This window comes from Sorex araneus, chromosome 4 (genome assembly GCF_027595985.1).
Source record: "Sorex araneus isolate mSorAra2 chromosome 4, mSorAra2.pri, whole genome shotgun sequence".
Lineage (NCBI taxonomy): Eukaryota > Metazoa > Chordata > Mammalia > Eulipotyphla > Soricidae > Sorex > Sorex araneus.
In genome coordinates, this window is record NC_073305.1 from 35,620,281 (window position 1) to 35,643,483 (window position 23,203).

A 23,203-nucleotide genomic window follows, 5' to 3' on the forward strand; every position below is an offset into this window, starting at 1 on the left:
TAGTGGATGAATAGAAGCACCCCCCAGCCTGGCTCACAGACACTGGTCCTCATACATTCTCCTCAGGCTGGGCTATCCCTACTGAGGTAGGAATTCCAGCTTCTTCCCTCTCCTATCCTAACTACATCCCCCAAGTAGGTGTCCCAGGGAAATGCTGGTGTTCTCAGCCTCCTTAGGGCTATCCCCAAAGACAGCCATAATTGTCACCTAAGACCGGGAACTGAAATCATGAAAATCAAAATTAATCAAATGAATGACTAGCTTAAAAAAAAAAGAAGAAAGAATAAATGAGAAAAAACAGCAACGCTCTTCAGAAATAAACATCCTGTAAAGGTGTGGCTTGAATTTTGTATCTCTACGGAGATGGGGTGGATGCAGGTCTCTATGGGGGATCTTGGTTAAAAGAAGGTTGAGAAGCTGAGGGCCCACCCCACCCCCCAGCTAGTGGGGTCCACTCTGGGGTGAGGCTGCACAGTATCACTTCACCTCGTTCCCCTGCAAGGCTTGCTCTTAGCAAATGAGTATTCGCAACCCAAGCACCCATCCAGCGCCCACTGCCAACCAGCTAAACTGGCCGGGAAAGGGAGGCTAGAACCATCTTCTGACTCTCCCACCAGGCCATAAATACCTCAACAAGGCACTGAAACGGGATGTTCCACAAATGGAAAACTGGACATCCGGGAAACAGTCTCTCCCCTGCCAGCGAAGGTCCCTGGTACCCAGGGCTCAGCACCCAGCCTTGGAGGCCCCGTCTCCTCTCCCTGCTCTTCCTTCCGGCGCCTGCCCCCCGCCCGACTAAGCACCCCCTTCTCTTCTGCTTCAACGTGCTTTCCTTGGTTTCTCGCACCACACTTCTCCATCAGAACGTTTTTATTGGGTGGGGGGGAGGCACTGTTCCTGAGGTGCACCGGAGGTTTCAGGACCCCCGCCCCCAGAAATGCCCCGCAGCCAGAAGCTGCAGGCGGAGAGTAGGGTTCTATAGCCGCCGGGTTGCAACGTTGCTGGGGGCGGTGAGGAGGGGGGCTCCCTGCGTAGTCGCGGCAGGCTGGCGGGGAGGGAGGATTGTGCATCTCCCTGGCTCTCTCCTCCGAGCTCACGCAGGACAGAAACGTTGGCAAGCAGAAGCCCGGGCTTCTGGACACTTCGCCTCTCAGCCTGGGAGCCCCTGCTGCCGGCCCGCCCCAGACGTGCTCGGGGCCGAGGACGGTTCCCCCCCCCCTCCCGCTCCGCCTCCCGCTCAGCCGGGGAGGGTTCGAGGCCTGGCCGGGGCCGGAGCCCGCCGAGACAGACCCTCCCCTCGCCCAGATGCGGCCGGCGGCTTCCCCCCACGCCATCCCCACAGATCGCGCCCCGCGCCCATCTGCCCGAAAGCCAGGCGGCCCCGGGGGCGCGAACAGCTCGGCGACTCAGTGGCCCCGGGAGTCCCCCCGGCCAGGCTGGAGCGGGGGTCGTGGGGGGTGGGGGGTGGGGGTGGGACCGTGCGCCGGGGAGCCGCAGGTTTGGGGCCCGGGAGGGGGCGAGGCAGGCCGCGCGCTGCCGCAGTCCTGTCGCAGCGCGTGCTCGGGACCCCCCGAGGCGGGGGAGCCCGGGGCCGCCCCCCACAACCCCGCCGCGACCCCCGCGCGACAGGCCCGGGCGTGCACCTGGCGGATCCCGAGGCGAAGGGGCCGCTCGGCGCCGCTCCTCCGCGCGCGGCCGCTTCCCGCCGGGAAGGGGCGTGGGGCCCGGAAGGCCGGAGGCGCGCCCCGCGCTCCCCGCGCCCGCCGCTACGCACCTCGCAGCCCGCAGGTCGCACCCGGTCCCGGGGCCCGCGCCGCCGCCTGGGGAGCCGCTCGGCGGGGGACGGGGCGGGCAGGGCAGCGGCGCCCCCCGAAGCCCGCGGCCCTGGGCAGAGACGGCGCGGTGCAGCGGCCGCGCGGGGGCCCCCTGCGCGCGGCGACGCGGCTCCCGGGCCGTGACGAGCAGGGCCGTGGCGGGGCGCGGGGACCCCGGCACCCCCGGGTCGTGCCGCCGCAGCCCTAGTCCAAGTTTCCGCGTAGTTTCGAGGGCTCGAGGGCTGTCACGTGGACGTCGCCGCTGGGGGCTACGGAGGCGGCGGCAGCGGCAGCGGTGGTGGTGGTGGTGGTGACGGCGGGGACCGTCGCCGCGTTCAGGGGCGGCGTTTCGGTGTCTCCCGTCACGCGCCCGAACGCTCCCCCGGGGTCGGCCTTTTTCGCCCTCGGAGGGGACGCGCGGGCTTCGAGGCGGCGCCACGCGGGGCGCGCCGCACGTGGCCCCCTTCCGACGTGGGCCCGCGCCGCGGAAACGGGGGCTCCTCGAGGGCCTTGGACGGGGGCCCCCACAGGCGAGGCCTCGTCTCGTCGCCCCCCACTCCAGGAACCCACGGGCCCTGAGGCGCCGTGCCACCTCCCCGTCGCCGCGCTCCCACCCCCGGCGAGGAGTCCCCGCGGCCGCTGGGGTTGCTTACCGCGTGCTCGGCCCTCGCCCCTGTGGGAACGCGGGGTACGGCGAGGCCGCCAAGGGCCTCGGGTCGGGGGCGCTCGCAGTCATGGCCTTCGCGCCTCGCGTCGCTGCGCGGAAGCCGCCCGTCGACGCGGAAGCCGCTGACGGGCGCTCCGAGGCTGCCGAGAGGCCGCGTCCGCCCGGACGGCCGTTTCCCGCGGGCTCTGCGGGGCTCCGGGCGCAGTTCCGCCCCGGCCGCGGGCTGGCTCCCCGGGGGCCCTGCTCGCCGGGGGCCCAATCAGAGGGGGGGGGCTGCCGCCTTCCCGAGCAGACGGGTCTGGCCCGCACCGCCTCCTGGCGGTCCTCTCCGCCGGCCCGGGGACCCGCGGGGGCTTCCCGACGGGAGACAGAGGGTTTGGACTGGGGCGTGGCGGGGAGGGGGCGCACACCCGGCCCGGACGGTTCTCCAAAGCCCGGGCTCCGCCCCTCTGTCTTGTCCTCGAGTCTTTCCGGAGCCCCGATTTCTTCCGCGTGGTCCTCTTCCCCACCCCCCTCTGCCGCCGGGCTTCCTGTCCAGAACCTCCGAGGGGCCACACAACCACGCCCAAACACCCCTTTAGAGACCGGATTGGCCGCGTGGGTGGGCACTGGCGTCTGGGTCGCTCTACCCAATCCTCCCAGTTTGAGCCCCTTCCTGCAAACTGTACCCCAGAGACTCTTTGAAAACTGCTGTTTTGTGACCCCTGACCCAGAGTATAATTGGGTGGAGAGTATATATGATAGAGACACCAGTAGTTTGTTTTTTTTTTCCAATCTTCAGGTGATTAATACCTAAAATAATGTTTGAGGATCACCATGAGTCTCCAAGTAATTGGAACAACTTGCATTTCTCAGTGAGAGTCTCAAAATATGTCTCCCCAGGATAGCCCTCTGGGTATATTGATTATTTTCAATACAAGGTAGGAAATAAAGGTAGAAGGAGATTCATCTCCCATGAAAAAGGTACCATGCATTAAGAATAGGCTTCATTTCTGCCCCAAAGCAGCAACCACTTTTTTTTCATGTCAGCGCAACTATTTTTGATGGTTGTGTTAGTGTTTCTAAATAATGCCTACCATTCTTGTTGTTAGAATATATTTTTTAATTTATCAGCAGGTAGTAATTCAGAGTGTGTTGATAGTATGGCTGGGAATAAAATTCTAGGTTGAAAATCTTATTTCAAGATTTTGAAGCTTTTCTCTTTATGGGCACTAAATTCTAGAATTGCTGTTGAAAATTCTAAAAACATCCAATAAATCATCTCTAGTGACTGTGACTGCTTTTTTGTTTTGTTTTGTTTTTCTGGAGGCCTGAATTTTTTTTTCTCCCTAGTGTTATGGAATAATGTGCTTTTTTATGTGTGCCTCAAATAACCATTTTAATATGTACTGAGTAGGTTATTTCAGTCTTAAAACTCAAGATCTTTACTTCTGAAAAACTATCTTAAGTAATTTTGTTGATTATTTCCTCTCCCTTATTTTCATTTATTTTCTCTTTTTGGAAAATACTAATATTCAAATATTGTATTTTCAGGATTGGTCGGTTCTGTAATAGATACAATTCTTTTTTAAATGATTTCTCTCTCCAATTTTTCATCTTTTTGTCTTTTTAGCTCTAGTTTGACACTCTTGATTTTCTCTTCTGATTCTTCTTAAAGAAATTTTATGCAGACAAGGGGTGGGGGTGGGGTGATGGGAGGGAGCCTAGGGACACTGATACCGGGAAATGTACACTGGTGGAGGAATAGGTGTTGGAATACTGTATGACTGAAATCCAATCATGAATAGCCTTGTAAAGGTCTATCTCACAGTGATTCAATTAAAAAAGTTTTTTAAAAAAGAAGCTTTATTTCTGATATCATTTCCCCCCTGAATTCTTTCCTATTTTGTCAACATTCTTTTGTTGGAATACTCTCGTTCTCTTCCAGAAGGTTATCTCTAGTAGTATTGGAAATATCCCAGAAATATTCTGGAGACTACGAGATACTGGGGATTAAACCCAGGGCCTTGAGCATGAATACCTAAGCACAGAGCCAGGAGTAATTCCCTAAGTAAAGCTCTTTGGTAAGTCCACAACCTTACTAAAAAAAGGAAGAAAGTATAGCTATATACTTCCTAAATTTAGAGAGAAATTTGGACATCCAAATTTATGAAGCTTATAGGTTCCCAAATAGATCTTCTCCAAGGCACATTATAATAAAACTACCTAAAATCAAAGAAAAAGAAAATTTTCTAAGCAGCAAGAGAAAGAAAACCCTCTTAAGAGAACCCTCATCAGGTCCTCACCAGATTTCTCAATATAATTTTGCTGTTAGGGAGAACATGGGATAATATAGTCAAGTTACTTGAAGATAAAACTGCAACCAAGAAAACCTGGGAAAGTTTGCCTTTAGCAACAAAGGTTCAACAGACATCCCCAGAACAACAAAAGCTGAGAGAGCCAATCACCAATAGACCTGCCTACAAGAAATGCTAAAAGGAATTTCTTAAACTAAAATAAATGATGCTAATAATATGAAAACGTGGAAATATACAGTAAGTGTACAGTCGAATTCAGAAATACTCTACTTCTATGACATTGTAGAATGTTAATCACTGAAGTCTAACTAAATATAAGGGTAGACTTTAGTGGGCAAAAATATTTCATATCTTCATTTCTATATAATTTATTGATGAAAAAACAATATTAATTATGGGACATTATGACATCACATAAAATAAGGGGGATAACAATTTTTCTTTTTATTTATGGTTTTGATGAATACTGTACCTTTGGCACTCTGAAATGACCCAAAGCCTCTACTTTTGTCCTTATGTAACCTATAACCCACCTCATACTTCCTCCCCTCTGCCTACTGCCCACCATTTGATAATCTCAATTCTGTGATCAAAGGCCAAGGGTTTGCCGTCTTTTGCTATCATCTGTTCCCTTGTTTTATTTCTGTATATACCACAGATAAATGAGATCATCCAGTATTTACTCTTCTTATGATTTATTTTGCTTATCAAAAATACTCTTTAATTCCAAGTGGCGATGAACTTCAAGGTTTCATCTTTTCGTACAGCTGAAAGAAAATCTGTCAGCTGAAAGAAAATCTGTATTCCATTATATGTGTATATATATATTACACATATTAAAATTTCTTTATCCAAACATCTATAGTTGTACATTTGTGTTGTTTCCAAATTCTAGACATTGTACTTGTTGGTGCAATTAGCATTAGTATGCATACATACATACTTCTTTGCGAACAGAGAGTACACCCGGCAGTGCTCAGGGACTACTCTGTATTTGTGTTCAGTGTTCATTTCTGGTGGTTTCTCAAGGGACCAGATGGGGTACTGGGGATGAAATCAGGAATAGAACTAGGTGGGATATACAATGAAGCCCTTTACTATCTCTGTGACACAGTTTTTTTAATTTATATTTTTATTTTTAGGGAAGATGCTGAAAGGTGAGATTACAGGATCATAGGAAGCCTATTCATAGCTTTTTATAGAGTCCTCCACACTGTTCTTCCACAGAAGCTTAACCAAATGTGTTGGGTGCTCCCAGTTCCTTTTTTGCCATATCCCTGCCACTGATTATTTCCATCTTTTCGACATATGACATTCTCACTTATGTGAAATGAGTTCTCATTGTCATTTTGATTTGCATTTCCCTAAAACAAGTGACAATGAACACGTTTTCATATGACTACTGACCAATTGCATGTCCTCCTTAGGAAAGTGTTCTATTTATCTCTTCACCCCATTTTGTGATGGGGATATTATGGGTGGGGGGGTTGTTGTTGAACTTCTTTATCAGATTTATATCTCATGGATATTAGTCCTGGAAGGCAGAATATCTGTATTTTGTCCAAGTTCAGTTGTCAGCTTTAAATAAACTATAGCTACAAACTTTTCTGTAAGCCTCCTAGTAACCACCATGTAAAAACTACATTACTTACACAAAAGATAAAAATAAGGGAATCAAGCAGGCCACTATTAATGCTTTTGTGATTGAAAATCATCCAATCACAAAGAAAAGTAAGAAAGGAATAAAAGCACAGACTATTCAGAAAATAATTAATAAGATGGAAGTAGTAAGTTCTTATCTATAGCTAATTAATTAAAATATAAATAAACTCACAAATAAAAAGACCTAGATGGTATGAATTAATTTTTTAAAAAATAGCCATCAATATGCTATCTAAAGGAGATGGATTTCAACTTTAAGAACACACAACCTCAGAGTAAAGATCACTGTCACTGTCACTGTCACTGTCATCCCGTTGCTCATTGATTTGCTTGAGCGGGCACCAGTAACGCCTCCATTTTGAGACTTGTTACTGTTTTTGGCATATTGAATACACCACGGGTAGCTTGCCAGGCTCTGCCCTGCGGGAGAGATACTCTCAGTAGCTTGCTGGGCTATCTGAGAGGGGCGGAGGAATCGAACCCTGGTCGGCCACATGCAAAGTAAATGCCCCGCTGCTGTGCTATGTGCATTCTAACCTATAGCATTGGATAGATGTACTTTGTCAAATAAAATAGACTTTAAACCAAAAATGTGTACCAAGAGACACAGTCATTATATTATGATAAAGAGGTCAACTCATCAAGAGGATATAACACTTTTTTATATGCACCATGTAAAGGTATGATTACATTAGAGTACGTAATTAAGTTTACAAAAGCCATCTAAAGGGACAAATAGATAACAAAATGTGGAATTTAAACACTCCACTTTCAATAACATGTAACTATTAAGACAGACGCTCTTGAAGGTGTTGAAGAAGTGGTTAAGAGGATGAAGGACCACCGACTCCAGGCACATTTTTTTCGATTCCACCATTCTTCCTGTGCTAACTTACGCCTCAGAGACCTGGGCCCTACTAAAAACAGGATGAGAACGCTATTCGGGTATCCCAAAGAGGAATCGAAAGAGCTATGCTAGGAGTATCACGTCTCACTCAAGTGAGAGAAGGAATCCCGAGTTCTGACCTCCATTGATGATCAAGAATCAGGGACACCGTCTAGTTTGCCATCAAAAATCAGATGGGCCGGTCATGTAATGCGATTCAGAGTTGACCGCTGGACTAGAGCAGCAGTTACAGACTGGATTCCACAGGACGTCAAAAGACCGCGTGGCTGCCCACCAATGAGATGGCCAGACTTCTTCGTCAAAACCCTGAATGAATGATTTGAAGCTCTTCTTGTTCCTGGAGCAAACAGATATCATTGGGCACACTAGCACGTGACAGGGACAAATGGAGACATTACTGGCGCCTGCTCAAGCAAATCGAAGATCAACGGGAAGATAAGTGATTAAGACAGAAAATCAATAAGGAGTTATTGGTTTTAAACAATATTTTTGAATCAAATGCATCTAACAGACATATAAAACATTCTATTCAACTGCAGCAAAATGTACATTCTCCTCAAGCTCATATAGGAAATTTTCCAAAATAGATCGTGAAGGTTTTTTGACTGATTTTTACTAAAAACTTAAGAACAAATCAATATAAACTCTTATCAAACTCTTATCAAGAATCAAAGACTAGGGAATACTTTCAAATCATAGACTGGGAGATAACACAGGGACTGGGAAGCTTTCGAGGCATGGGTTTGATCCCAACACAAGGCGTGGCAAGCATAACTGGGTATAGTCTTGAAGGTCCAGATCTACTGGCTTTGGATCTGGTAGCCCCCAAGCATTGTCAAAGCACTATTAGTGTGATCCTGGTGATTCCAATGTCAGGGACCAAGCAGTTCCACATTCTCAGCCCCCAGACTGAACCACTAACCTCATGCCAGGAATCACATGAGGCCCCCTGAACACTACTTGGGAGCCCCCTCCCTAAAAAGTTAAAAACAAAAGCAAAAGACCCTAATTTTATGAAGCCAGCATTTGCTTGATACCTGAGTCACACAAAGACAATACAAGAAAAGGACATTACAGAAAAATATCCCCGATGAATATAGATTTAAAATATACTCAACAGAGTACTAGCAAAGAGCATTCAACAACAGACTAAAAGGTTCATAAACCACGATCAAGTTGGATTTATCCCTGGAATTTAAGAATAAATTAACAAATTGATTTTAAGACTATAATTGATTTAATACTATAAAAATTTATTTCAATACTATAATTGATTAAAGAAATTGATTTAATACTATGTTAAGGGAATGAAAGACAAAAATTATATGATCACTACAGATGCAGATGAAGCATTTGTCATACTTTCAGGGGGAGAAAAAATTGCTCTTAACAAATTAGGTGCGGAAGAAATGTAATAGAAACCACAACTGTCACTGTCATCCTGTTGCTCATCGATTTGCTCGAGCGGGCACCAGTAGTAACATCTCCATTGTGAGACTTGCTGTTACTGTTTTTGGCATATCGAATACACCACGGGTAGCTTGCCAGGCTCTGCCAGGCTCTGCCGTGAGGAAAGATACTCTCGGTAAAGAGGGGCGGAGGAATCGAACCCGGGTTCGGCCGCATGAAAGGCAACCGCCTTACCGCCGTGCTATCGCTCCAGCCCAGAAACCACAACATAAAATGTAATAAAAACCGGATCCGCCTTCATGGTCAGGAGGAGGAGGAGGGAGAAGGAGGAGGAGACCTCATTGCTGCTTCCGCTGCCGCCAGCAGGACTGTCTCTGTAGCTCCCAGTGGAGTTTGAGATCACAAAACTGCCGCTGTGGAGCGCTGCCCGGGCAAGATGAGGTGCCTCCCTCACTGAGCCTCACTGTTTCAGGGCTCCTGGGAGCGGCCCTTAGCGACCCCGCCCGGCCCCCTCAGTTTACAAAACACTACCCTGCAAAATAATGATCTGCCAGACTGCTAACCTGAGCATCCACCTTCCATAATGCCTGTGCAGGTAGCTCAGTGGACAGAATTTCTGTCCTGTCCAATCTGTTATAATGAATTTAATGAGAATGTGCATAAACCCATCAGCTTAGGTTGTTCACACACTGTTTGTAAGATCTGCTTAAATAAACTTCACCGGAAAGCTTGTCCTTTTGTTCATTGCTGCGCTGTTTACAATAGCCAAAATCTGGAAAAAAACGGAGTGCCCAAGAACAGATGACTGGTTAAAGAAACTCTGGTATATCTACACAATGGAATACTATGAAGCTGTTAGGAAAGATGAAGTCATGAAATTTGCATATAAGGATCAAGAGGGAAAGTATCATGTTAAGTGAGTTGAGTCAGAAAGAGAGGAACAGACATAGAAAGGTTGCACTCATCTATGGAATATAAAGGATCAGAATGGGAGACTAACCCAAGAATAGTAGAGATAAGGACCAGGAGGTTTACTCCACAGCTTGAAAGCTCGCCTCAAATGCTGGGGGGGGGGGGGGGAAAGGCAGCTCAGATAGAGAAGGGAAAAGCAAGGACCCGTTTGGATTGGAAGATGCGTGCAGAATGTAGACTATAGACCAAACACAATGACCATTCAATGCCTCTATTGCAAACTACAACACCCAAAAGGAAAGAGAAAGCAAAAGGGAATGCCCTGCCACAGAGGCTAGGGGTGGGGGAGGGATACTGGGATCATTGGTGGTGGAAGGAGGGATGGATACTCGATCATTGTATGACTGAAACGCAAGCACAAAAGTTTGTAAGTATGTAACTGTACCTCAGGGTGATTCACCAATAAAAAAATGTAATAAAAACCACAACACAATAAGACCATAACTAACATCATACTTGATGATAAAAAGCTGAAAGTTTCCCTCTAAGATCAGGAATAAGACAATGTCAAGGATGTTCTTTGTTCATTTTTGCCACTTTTATTAGCATAATCTTAAGCAGAAAGATAAGGTAGGAAAAATAGATAAAAGGCATCCAAATGAAAGGAAAAGTAAAATGATCTCTCTGTGCAGATGACATGATCACATGATCATTGAACACCTAAAGGCTCAAGTAAAAAAAATCTGTGAGGGGCTGGAGCAATAGCACAGCGGGTAGGGCGTTTGCCTTGTACGCGGCCGACCCTGGTTCAATCCCCAGCATCCCATATGGTCCCCTGAACACCGCCAGGAGTAATTCCTGAATGCAGAGCCAGGAATAACCCCTGTGCATCACCGGGTATGACCCAAAAAAGGCCAAAAAAAAAATCTGTGAAAATCAATGGACGCAGTAAAGTTGCAGGATACAAAATCAACAGCAAAAACCAGTTTTAATTCTATGTACTAACAGAGACCTATAAGTTGTAATAGTGTCAAATACAGTAATATACATAAGAATGAATTTATCAGAAGGTGAAAGACCTGTACATTGAAAACTCTAAAACATTAGTTAATTAAATTGAGAAAGAAAAATGGAGAGACATCCCATGTCCATATGTTAGAAAAATTAACGTTGTTAAAATGTCCATAGTCCCCACTGTTATCTACCTATTTAATACAGCTTTTATCAAAATTCCAGACAGCTTTTAAGGAAATAGTGAAAAATAATTCTAAAATCCTGTGGAGGAACAATAAAGAAAAACACTCAGGTAGCCAAAATGACCTTATGAAAGAACAATAATGGAAACCTCACATTCCTGATTACAAAAGACTCTGCAGCATTCTAGTGATTAGACCAGAGAGAGAGAGCACAGCAGGGAAGATGGTTGTCTTGCACACACTGACCTGGTTCAATCCTCTTCACTTCATATGGTCCCCCAAGCTCTGTCAGGAGTTATCCCTGAACATAGAACCAGGAGTAAACCCTGAGCACCTCTGGATGTGACCCCAAAACAAAACAAAAAGTCTACAGTGAGTTTTTAAAATATGGTACTGGTGCAAAAATAGACACACAGACCAATGGAACAGAATATAGGATCCATAAACAAGCCAACATATATACGATCAACTAATCTTTTTTTTTAATAATTGATATTTTATTTCTATCATATGCATTTTACACCTTACTGCATCATCAAATTTTTTTTTTGCTTTTTTTGGGTCACACCTGGCGATGCACAGGGGTTACTCCTGGCTCTGCACTCAGGAATTACCCCTGGCCGTGCTCAGGGGACCATATGGGATGCTGGGATTTGAACCCGAGTCGGCCACGTACAAGGCAAACGCCCTACCCGCTGTGCTATCTCTCCAGCCCCCGATCAACTAATCTTAAGAAGGCCATAATGGAGAAACATATCAAAAAATGGTGCTGTAAAACTTAGATATGCATATGCAAAGGATGAGTTTGAATCCTAGTTCTATTCATAAAATTAACTAGAAATGAATTAAATACTTAAATATAAAATCTAAAATCATATTACTCCTTAAGAAAACATAAAAAGTAAGCTCTTTTACATTGATTTTAGCCATGGTGATTTGTATATGACGCCAAGAGAATGTACAATAAAAGCAAAAAAAGACACAAGCAGACTACATTGCACTGGAAAGTTTCTTCACAGAAAAGGAAATAATCAACCAAATGAAAAAGCAACTCAATGAACGGAAAAAATATTTGCAAAACACATATCTAAATAAGGTGTTATCATCCAGAATTTACAATTCAATGGCAAAAATACAATGAATCTGATTAAAATGGGCAGAATAAGTGAGACCATGTTCAAAATGAGTATACAGATGACCAACTGGATATATGAAAGGATGTTAAACATCATTAATCCCCATGGAAACGCAAATGAAATCAATCATGATATTTTTACCTTGCACCTGTTAGAGTAACTGGTAAAAACACATGAGATAATAAGACTTGGCAAAAATATTCAGAAAAGGGAACTTGGGTGCATTGTTGATGGGAATATGAGCTAGTTAAACCACCTTGAAAACCAGTGTAGAAGCTCCTAAAAAAAAACTTTAAAAATAGAATTTCATGATCCAACAATCCTGCTTTGGAATTTATATAATCAAGGAAACTTATTTTTTATTTAAATGGAAATAATTCTTACCCTGTGTAATATTCTGAGAATATCAAGCGCATCAGAAATGAAAGTAATATTTTTCTGATAACATAATAGGAAGGGCAGTGAGAATTAGATGATGGTTCAACCAGGAGACACACAGATATATACACCCTCAAATAAAGATACCCACACTGGGAATATAGAATAACATCACATGAGGCTGACACCCAAGGACAGTAGATAAAAGGGCCTGGAGGATTGCCCCATAGCTGGAAGTCTGCTACATGAGCAGAGGGGAGAAGGCAGATGGAATAGAGAAGGGATCACTAAGAAAATGATGGCTGGAGGAACCAGTTGGAATGGGAGACGCATGCCAAAAGTAGATAATGGACCAAACATGATGGCCCCTCAGTGTCTGTATTGCAGGCCATAATGCCCAAAAGTAGAGAGAGAGTATGGGGAATATTGCCTACCATGGAGGCAGGGGGAGGGTGGGAAAGGGGGGGTATACCCGAGATACTGGTGGTTTGGAATGTGCACTGGTGGAGGGATGGGTGTTTGATCATTGTGAATTGTAACCCAAACATGAAAGCTTGTAACTATCTCACGGTGATTCAATAAAATTTTTAAAAAAAGATACCCACACTGAAAATTGCACAATTACAGAAAAGTAAATATAAATAGTAAAGCAGTAAACATGCCTGTTCAAATCTATGCAATTACAAACACACACACACACACACACACACATATGTACATGCGCGCACGCTCGCACTGTTTCCTCTGCAATAACCTGCTATGGCTTGTACCACAAGAACCCAATTTAGAACCCAGAAACTTGACAAGAATGGGCAGACTCCTATCCCAAAGACAGCCAATGCAAACCAGTCCGTTTCCTCTGAGGCAAACTGTGAGAAAACTAATCCCAAGTGAGCCATGAAGATTTTTCTGGAGCAAAATATTTCTAGTAATTTGAACTAGAGTTAGAGAGGAGAGTTGGGTCAAGTGAGAGTGGAAGCAAAAAGTGAAAACATGTTGAGACAGTCCTGGAAAATCAGGAAGAGAAGGAGACACACAGAGTGGAGACAAGCACCTGTGTTCTGTGGAAGAGGGTTGGACAATTCTTGTTAGCGTCAATGAGAATCAAGTTGTGCTGGGGATCACCTACTTCATGCTCAATCGCTGAAGGCCCAGCTGCAGGGTGGTTTCTGCAGACCTAAGGCTCTTACCCACGTCCTGTGACCTAGCTATTGACCCAACAGCAGGTTGAATTATGTTCCCTCCGAGAATATCTGTTGAAGTGCTTTCCCTAGTACCTCAGGATGTGACATTATTTGCAACAGGGTTATTCTCATCTGGGCTGGGTAGGAGAACACAGGAAGGGTAGGCTCCAGGTGAGGTGTGACTGCAACCGTTCGGAGCAGATGAAGACATCTTAGGCATGGGAAAAGGACCATTGGAGATGAAAGCAGAGAGAAGAAGGATGCATTTCAAGCGAAGAAATGCCAAGGATTGCCAAGAATCACCAGAAACTAGAAGAGGAGCTTCTCCTGAAGCCTCCAGGACTGGAAAAAAAAAGTTTCTGATCTTTCAAATTCCAATTTCTGTACTCTTACAACAAGCCTAGCAAATAAAAGCCCTTAGTACTTACAGTAACCCAATTGCAGCTCTAGTTTTGTGTTTTGTTTGTGTTGTTTGTTTGTTCATTTTATTTGGGGATCACACTCAGTGGTGCTCACGACTAACTTGTGGCTCTGCACTCAGGGATCACTGCTGGCAGACTTGGGGACTGTATGGGATGCTGGGAATTGAACTCAGGTTGACTTTTGCAATGTAAGTACTCCCCTACCAGTTACACTATCACTCTGCCTCTGACCAAAAGCATCCCTGTTCCTGACCCTTTAACCCAGATGGTACGTTTGAAAATAAAAATCCAATATTGGGGCCAGAGCAATAGTACAGTGGGTAGGGTGGTTGCCTTGTACGAGGCCAACCCAGGTTCAATCCCTGACATCCCATACAGTCCCCTAAGCACTGCCAAGACTACAGAGCCAGAAATAACCTCTGATCTTGATGAGAAGGAAGAAGAGTGGAGGGGAGGAAAGAGGAGGGAAGAGGAGGGAAGGGGAAGAAGGGACTTCCAAGATTAAGGCCCTCCTCTGACCACAGTCTTCCTAGCAGGTGATATGCCCAGTCAGAACCACACCAACCTTCCAGACAATGATCTGGGACAAGATTTCCTCCCCAGCTGGCTCTGAGACTGATGTCTAAGCTGGTGAGGTCTGCTTCTTGAGTCTACTCCTCTGAAACTACATCACACTTGCACACAGGCGGTGGACGGTGGATGCTGCCTTTTGCCAAACTCCTAGGGAGTTTTGGACAGAACTTAACCTGTGTGTGCATGTGTGTGGGGGGGGGCGGTGTCCACACTTAGGTGCAGCATATCTACAAGGTGCAGGTATGAATAGGTAGTGACAGGCTGTCCACTGTGGAGCTTTATTAGTACCAATGCCTTGGCCCGCTCTAGGTTGGGCTCCGACTCTCACCATCACACAATAGAAGTGATGTCCAGGGAGGTACACTAGGCCATCACTCTCTCTTTTGAGGCACCACCTGGCCACACAAATGGGTGTGGTCTCGTTCCTTCTTTGCCCTGATCCATCTCTCTGTGTAGATGATACCCCTCCATGACCCTCTATGCCACCAACCACTGAGGACTCTCACAACTCTTCCTTTTCCCTCCTTCCCCCTTCTCACCCTCCCTCCCAAGGTAGTCTGTTCCAGGGTATGTAGTGGGGGAGGGGAAATGAAGAATCTATTAAATGTAAAAGTTCATCTGCACACATTTTAAGAACAGAACAATATGTGCGCCAGATTTCTTAAGAACCCTGGCTCAAGAATACAGATGAAGTGACTCAAGTGTCAACACGATTTGAACATGTTGCCATTTGGGGGAGCGGGGCACTCCCAGAGATACTCAGCCAATCAGGTCACTGAAAGGTTCGATTCTTTGGCCTGGCAATGTGGTGGTGGAGCTCACTAGGGTCATGCCACAGTGTTTGGGAATCATATGGTGCCAGGGATTGGGCCCAGGGCCCCCTGCATACACGGCATGCACTCTTGGCCCCTGAGCCATCTCCCCAGCCTTGAAAGTGTTTGAGTTTCTTTGTTTTTTGTGGTGCTAGGGAACCAACCCAGGGCTTCACACATGCAATGCAAATGCTCTAGCCAAGGAGCCACATCCCTGGACCCAAAATATGTGTTTATTTGAGGGGGACACACCTAGCTATATTCAGGAGACCATATGTGGTGCTGGGAATTGAACCTGGGTAAGCCAGATGGTTTTCTATTCACTGTACTATTGCTTTGGCCTCAAAACATGCTTTTTTTTTTTTTGCTTTATGGGTCACACCTGGCGATGCACAGGGGTTACTCCTGGCTCATGCACTCAGAAATCACTCCGAGCAGTGCTTGGGGGACCATGTGGGATGCTGGGAATCAAACCCAGGTCAGCAGCATGCAAGGCAAAAGCCCTACCCGCTGTGCTATGGCTCCAGGTCCCCAAATGTGCTCTTTAAAACAGCACCTAATCCCATGAAATATTCTGCTGCTGAGGATGATATTAAGAGTTAAAATCTGGTTAAAACCTGGGGAAAATTCTCATAAGCTTTTCTACTCTAACTGTATTTTGGTTATATATTAGCCTTAGAGCCTCTAGAAAATTTGCTAAATAAGGCTTATATCAATAAAGCCTATCTAAAGCGGGACCCTCTGCTCCTAAAAACTATGATTCGACAGGTCTTCTAACCCATTTTGGCACCCAGAACAGCTTCTTACAGAAATGCATCTAGACTATGAACTGAGCTAATATATCAGAAATCCAAAATCCAAGCTCATAGAGTCTTCATTCTCAGCAATGAAAAGAAATTATTAAATGATGCCTTTTCAGCAGGCCTGTTTGTTGGGGGAAAATTCCAAACAATAATAGTGAGTTCTCTATTGAAATATTGAATGTATTCAAAGTAGAGAGAATAAAGTGAAGATCATTATCTACTTAGGTGGGGGGTGGGTGGGAGGGAGGTATATTGGGGTTCTTAGTGGCGGAACATGATCACTGGTGAAGGGATGGGGGTTTAATCATTATATGACTGAGACTTAAACCTGAAAGCTTTGTATTTTTTTCACGGGGATTCAATAAAATAAAAATTTTTTAAAAATTAAAAATAAAAGAATAATTAAAAGGTGCTTGACAATAAAAAAAAACCTGTCTAAAGCTTAAGAATTTCTAAAAAAAATTTGAAAAACTTCAGTTGATTATTTGGTAAAAAACAGATATCTTGTTTATTGTGTGAAGTTCCTACTTGTCTAATTCAAAAGTTTAATACGGTGCCAACCAATTAAAACTCAGCACAGAGAAGCCAGATATGCCAGCCAAGTATACTATCATTAATGAAACTAATTACTTTTACTATATCTGATTGGTAACTGAAGCTTACAGGAGTACTCTGACCTCACTGAACTCTATATAGTTTGGAGAACTAATGGAGTTTTCACGTGCTCTTATTTTTGGTAGCCTTATCAGGCCTTTTACCCTCTTCCAGACGGTAAAACCCAAATGTCCCTATATGGCTCATCCATCATCATCTACCATGTGTAAGTCAGGACTGAATCATCCACTGCAGGCTCTCCCACCACTTCCTGCTCACTCTTCCTTATTCATGTCTGTTAGAGCCCTTCTCACGTCATTTTCTATTTGCCTGTCATCGACAGTTCGAGGGCAAACACCTTCAAGTCTCGCGTTTTATTTATTGCTTCTGTTTTCCCAACTCCCCCACACTTATCCAATGCCAAGAATGACTAAATAACACATTGCGAGACCAATGGACAGGACTATTGGCTACAGTTCCACGCAGGTATTCCTGGCAGAAAGTTGATCATGGGACGAGTTCAGAAGGCGGGGCAGGGGTAAAAGAATGTTCAGCAGGCTGGTGGGAAATGACATGTTTCGACTGGGAAATGGATTCTCATGATGGAAGGAGAGGAACCTAAGAAGAACAATCCAGAGATGCCGTGGAAGGTTCAAAGGCAGCATGGAAAATGTTAGGGAGCACATGAAATGAATTGAAATCAGGATGGAGGGAGGTTCTTAAAGTGAACTGTGGGGGCAGCGTTGTTCAAGGACAAGATGGGTGAGCAGATGATAGGAAAGCCTACTGCTACCTGCCATGGTGTCACACCCGCACCAGGAAGGTTGCAGGTGGTGGCAGCTCTTCTGCATCCCCACCTGTTCAGTGGGACTTTGCCCAGCCTTCAGCGGCTTCTTTCGTGTTAGTACGGCGCCACCGTGAGGCAGGGATGTGCCTTTGCACAGCTCCGGACCTCTCAAACACCCCGCCCCCGCCCCGGCCACAGAAAGGGTAACCAGTAAAATGACAGCAAAGGATACAGAGACTGGGTTTGTAACTCAGTAGTAGAGAAGGTGTTTTGCATGTACGGGGCCCTGGATTTGGTTCCTGGTACCTCATACCCAACAAACAAACAAAAACGGTTTAGCTATGAAAAGGAGGTGAGAAGAAAAGGAATATTATGAATTAACTCAGTCCTTAATATAGGCAGTATCTAGAGTTGAGACACTGAGTTAGCAGCATATGGATGCAAATGCAACTAAGAAATACCTAAAAAAAAAGATCAAGATGAATTACTGGACTGGATAAATAGTACAGGGTATGAGGAGCTTACCTTACATGTGGCCAGCCCAAGTTAGATCCCTGGAGCTGCATATGGTCCCCCGAGCACTGCCAGGAGTAACTCCTGAGCACAGAATCAGCAGTAGCCCTTGATCATAGCCGGGTGTGGCACAAACACCCTCCTCTCCAATTTAAAAAAGAATTATTATATTACAAGAAGGGAATAATGAGGGAGGAGAGGAGTGAAGGAAAGCATCAAAGCTTCTGATGATAACTGGGCATCTTCTGATTTTTGAAGAAAAAAGACCCAAGCACGCAGACTAAAAGGGATAATTTGGGGAAGAGGCATCATTTCTCTACATGCATTTGTTAGAGACATGTTTGTGCCTGCTGCCCAGCACCACTCATTAAGTAGCTCCTGTTGCCAAGGCAACCAGTTTGCAACCAGCTTGAACCAGCTCTCACAGATAGCAGAGATAACACTGAGGTTAGCTTTCCCCCCCAAGCCCTGTCAGCTTCTGGAACTATCTCCTGTCCCTGTGCAGTGCTGTCCAGCTGTAGGAAGCTTGTGCAACCCCCAGCCCCTCCCCTCGCCTCCTTTCTTGCCTCTTTGTTGCCTGTGCTGGTGGCTAGAGAGGGCTACAGCAGTAAGCACAGTCCGCTGCCCTGGTTTTGTTCTAAGCAAACTGCTCTTGAAATATAGGTAGTCACTTTTGTTGTTTTTGTATGTGGTCTATGTTCAAGTAGAAAATAGCATTTAAAACCATTTTATTGTTACTATACTTGCTTCATTGGCCCCAAGGGAGGAGAACAGCAAAGAGAGAACATTTTTAAAAAACACATTAATTATGTGAGATACAATTAACATTCAGAAATAGAGTTCTTAGGGCTGGAGTATAGTACAGCAGATATTGTGTTTGCCTTGCACTGGGATGAACTGGGTTTGATCCCTAGCACCCCATATGGTCCCCTGAGCACTGTAGGAGTGATGGCTGAGCACAGACTCAGGAGTAAGCCCTGAGCACACACAGCTACGTGTGGCCCAAATATTTTTAAAAAATGGAAAAGAAAAAAGAAATGCAGTTCTTCAGCATCCAGTTGGATGAATTTTAACAAAGACATGCACCTGAGGAACCAATACTCTCATCCACATACTGGATGTTTTCATCAACGCAGAGTTCTTGGATCTTTTTAGTGTCAATAACACAGAGACAGACGCACACAGCTGCCCTCTAACTTTCCCAATATCCCACCATCCTTCCCCACAGGCAACCTCTACGCTGACTTCTGATACCATACTTTGGATACCTTTGTGTTTTTTTTTAAAGATATCGACACACGAAATAGTTTTTATTCAGTGTTCACCAAATTATTTGATATTTGCATACACTGCAAAATGAGAATCACAGTGGCTAGCTTCCATCCATGATCAGACATAGTTGCACTTTTTTCTTGTGATGAGAAATAAAATTTGTTCTTTTAGCAAATTTCAAATGCATAATACAGTACAATTAAGTACAGTCATAATGCTGTACAGTAGATTGCTATGAATCATTTTTTTTATACTGGAGAATCATACTCTTTGATCTCCTTCACCCATTTCATTTAGTCACCCCTCCCAACCCAGCCTCTCAACATACACACACCCCACTCCCTCTGGCCATGTGTTCTACTAGCTGACAGAGGAGTGGGGGTGGTTTTATCATATTTTGGCCTTTAATTTTCACGAAGTGAAAAATACAGCATTTGTCTTCTCCTGAATTTTCTGGCAATATTCCATTCCTTATGACTAAGTATTCTATTGTGTGTGCCTGCATATATCACAACTTGCTAACCTTTTTATCCATTAAAGGACACATTATTTCTTTTTTTTTGAAAGAAACTTTTTAATTAACAACTATTACCTGAAATTTTACAATATAATTTTTAACAGAAGAAAACTAAAACTTGAGAAACATAAAACTCTCTTTAGAGAGCATAAAATAATTTTGCACACATATCCAGCAACATATACACTTATTAGTATGAGATTTCATTAAGTTTTCAGAACATTGAAAAACCAACCAATAGCATTTCTTTATTCCAACAATAAGCAATTAGGGCAGGTAGCAGAAAATGTGGTGCTATTTAAAAAGTGTGTGAACATGTATGAATTAGCCTAATAAAATGCACAAGTACTAACAGGGAAAATTGAAAATTCTTATTTGAAGCTTTAAAATACACGTAGGTGGGGCTGGAGCAATAGCACAGCGGGTAGGGCATTTGCCTTGCACAAGGCCGACCCAGGTTCGATTCCCAGCATCCCATATGGTCCCCCGAGCACCGCCAGAGGTAATTCCTGAGTGCATGAGCCAGGAGTAACCTGGGTGTGACTCAAAAAGGAAAAAAAATACACATAGGTGAATTAAAAGGTTACTACATTCATGAGTGACTAGAACTAGCTACTGACTCCTTTCTCTAAATGATATCCCAAATGAACCAAGAATGAGAAAGGAAAACATAGATCTGACGATCTTACAAACAGAACTGCAAAACAAACAGAAGTGTAAGTAACAAACACATTGGGAGACAGGATAGTGAGTTAATGTGCAGGGAAACTGTATGAGGTAGTAAAAGTCAGTACCACAGTTAGAGATTATGGAAGGATTGTTTTGTTTTAAACATTATTATAGAAGAATTTAAACATGGATCAAATAGAGAGTAGACTGCTACTTCCTCTTTCATCCATTACCCCACTTCTGCAATATTCAATACAAGGACAAACATTTTCATCTCTACTTTCCATAGACTTACTTATCTGAATAATGTTGTTCAAAGAACCCAAAAAATAAGTAATGAGGAATGTACACTGGTGAATGGTCAGGTTTTTGAACATTGTATGACTGAAACCCAATCATGAACAACTTTGCAGTTGAGAGGACACATTATTTCTTAATCTTCATATAACAGTACATTCCCTTTTGTGCCTGATTTCTTTTGCTCAGAAACATGCTATTGGTGTATCTGTATTTTGTTGAAGACTAACATTTCATTAGCACAGTGGGTAGGGCATTTGCCTTGCGCATGGCCAACCTGGGTTTGATTCCTCTATCCCTTTTGGAGAGCCCGACCAGCTACCAAGAGTATCCCATTCGCATGGCAGAGCCTGGCAAGCTACCTGTGGATTTGGCATATTCAATATGCCAAAAAACAGTAACAAGTCTCACAATGAAGACGTTACTGGTGCCCACTGGAGCAAATCGATGAACAACGGGACGACAGTGCTACAGTGCTACATAATAAGATCACATTCTGTTGACCTCTTTCCATTTGTTTCTAGTTTTTTTAATTAATCTGAACAAAGTATTCTGAGCATTTCTTATCAATAAGCATTGCTGTCACACAAGTCTTCATGCCTCTTGATTAAATATCTAGGAGTGAAATTTTTTGAGTCAAAATAAAAACTTATGTTTAGCTCTTTGGTGCAAATTTGATTCTTTTTTAAAAAATTGTGATAAACCATTAGCAACAGAATTTACCATCTTAACCATTTCTAAGGCTAAATTCAATGGCCATTAGGTGCTCTCATATTGTACATTCATCACCACCATCCACATCCATTTGTGTTGCAAAACTGAAACTGTACCTACTAAAATAATCCCCATTCCCCACCTGCCTTATTCCTTCACAATAACATTTCTTTATTATTATTATTATTATTTTGTTTTTTTGGTTCACACCCAGTGACGCACAGGGGTTACTCCTGGCTCATGCATTCAAAAACTACTCTTGGTAGTGCTTGGGGGATCATATGGGATGTTGGAAATCAAACCCAGGTTGGCCACATGCAAAGCAAATGCACTACCCGATGTGCTATTGCTCCAGCCCCACAATCACATTTTTACTTCTGTTTCTATGAGTCTAACACTCTCAGTATCAAATTTGACACTCTACTAGCATCAAGTGTCTTTGTGTTTTTTGGTGACTAGCTTATTTCACTTAGTATAAGACCATCCAGGATGAAACAAGATTTCAGAAAATCTGAGTAGTATTCCATTGTAAGCACATATAAGTTTTGTTCATCCAGTCATTCCACTTTTGCCACTTTTTGGCTTTTTTTTTTTTTTTTTTTTGCTTTTTTGGTCACACCCAGCGTTGCACAGGGCTTACTCCTGGCTCATGCACGCAGGAATTACTCCTGGTGGTGCTTGGGAGACCATATGAGATGCTGGGAATTGAACCCTGGTCGGCTGCATGCAAGGCAAACGCCCTACCTGTTGTGTTATCACTTCAGCCCCCATTTTTTGGCTTTTGTATGAAATGTAGCTGTGAATTCAGGATAAAGTTATTTCTTCAAATTTATTTTAACTTCTTTGGAGTCTGTATCCAGAGTATAAGCCTAGATCACATGACAGTTCTAATTTTAACTTTAGAGGAAAAATTAAATTAAAAAAACTAAAATTGGAAAAGAAAATAGTCACTAGGAAATAGTTCATTTCACCTTGCATTGTGTAACTTAAATGTCTAACTTTGGCAGCAGTTGTTGATAGTATTTCTTTATAACACTTTATTTATTTATAACACTATTTCTGTAAGTATGCCACACTTCATTTTTTATTTTATTTATTTGAGTCTAGAAATGAACATAGATGACAATCTAGGCTTTCTAGTCAGTTCTTGTTTAGGCTAATATTTTAGAAATACTTTCAGTACAAAAGAATCATAAGTACAAAATTTAAAAAGACCTCTGCAATGCTATATTTGAATTAGAAATATCAATATGGCCTTAAAATATGTGATTTTTAGGTCTTCATTTTGGAAAGTCCTAGAAACAAAGACAAAGCATGAATAAGCAATGCCAACGTTCTATTTTTTTGTGGGGGTCACACAGGGGTTACTCTGGTGATGCACAGGGGTTACCCTGGCGATGCACAGGGGTTACTCCTGGCTCTGCACTCAGGAATTACCTCTGGCGGTGCTCAGGGGACCATATGGGATGCAGGGAATCGAACCTGGGTTGGACGAGTGCAAGGCAAAGGCTCTACCCGCTGTGCTATTGCTCCAGCCCCAGGAGTGATTCTTGAGCACAGTCAGAAGTAAGCCCTGATCACAGCTGGGTATGGTCCTAAAAACAATACAATATTAAAAATACACAAGTTATAAAAAGAAGTCATCTATGAAAATGAGTAAACAAGGG

At 44.1% G+C, this 23,203-nt stretch overlaps 1 protein-coding gene across 3 annotated transcripts in view; it reads right to left on the reverse strand.

Annotated features, from left to right (window-relative positions):
- The window catches only part of TRANK1 (tetratricopeptide repeat and ankyrin repeat containing 1), a 122,879-nt gene extending 104,744 nt beyond the window's left edge, over positions 1 to 18,135 (reverse strand). For 2 of the 3 annotated variants that reach the window (XM_055135001.1, XM_055134999.1), the window contains exon 1: positions 18,080 to 18,135. In XM_055135001.1, the coding sequence (XP_054990976.1) occupies positions 18,080 to 18,120 (41 nt within the window). In that variant the 5' untranslated portion in view covers positions 18,121 to 18,135. Of the gene's footprint in view, positions 1 to 1,774; positions 1,908 to 18,079 lie in introns of those variants that run through there. The other variant, XM_055135000.1, reaches the window with a different exon arrangement.
- Between the last annotated feature and the right edge of the window lie 5,068 nt (positions 18,136 to 23,203).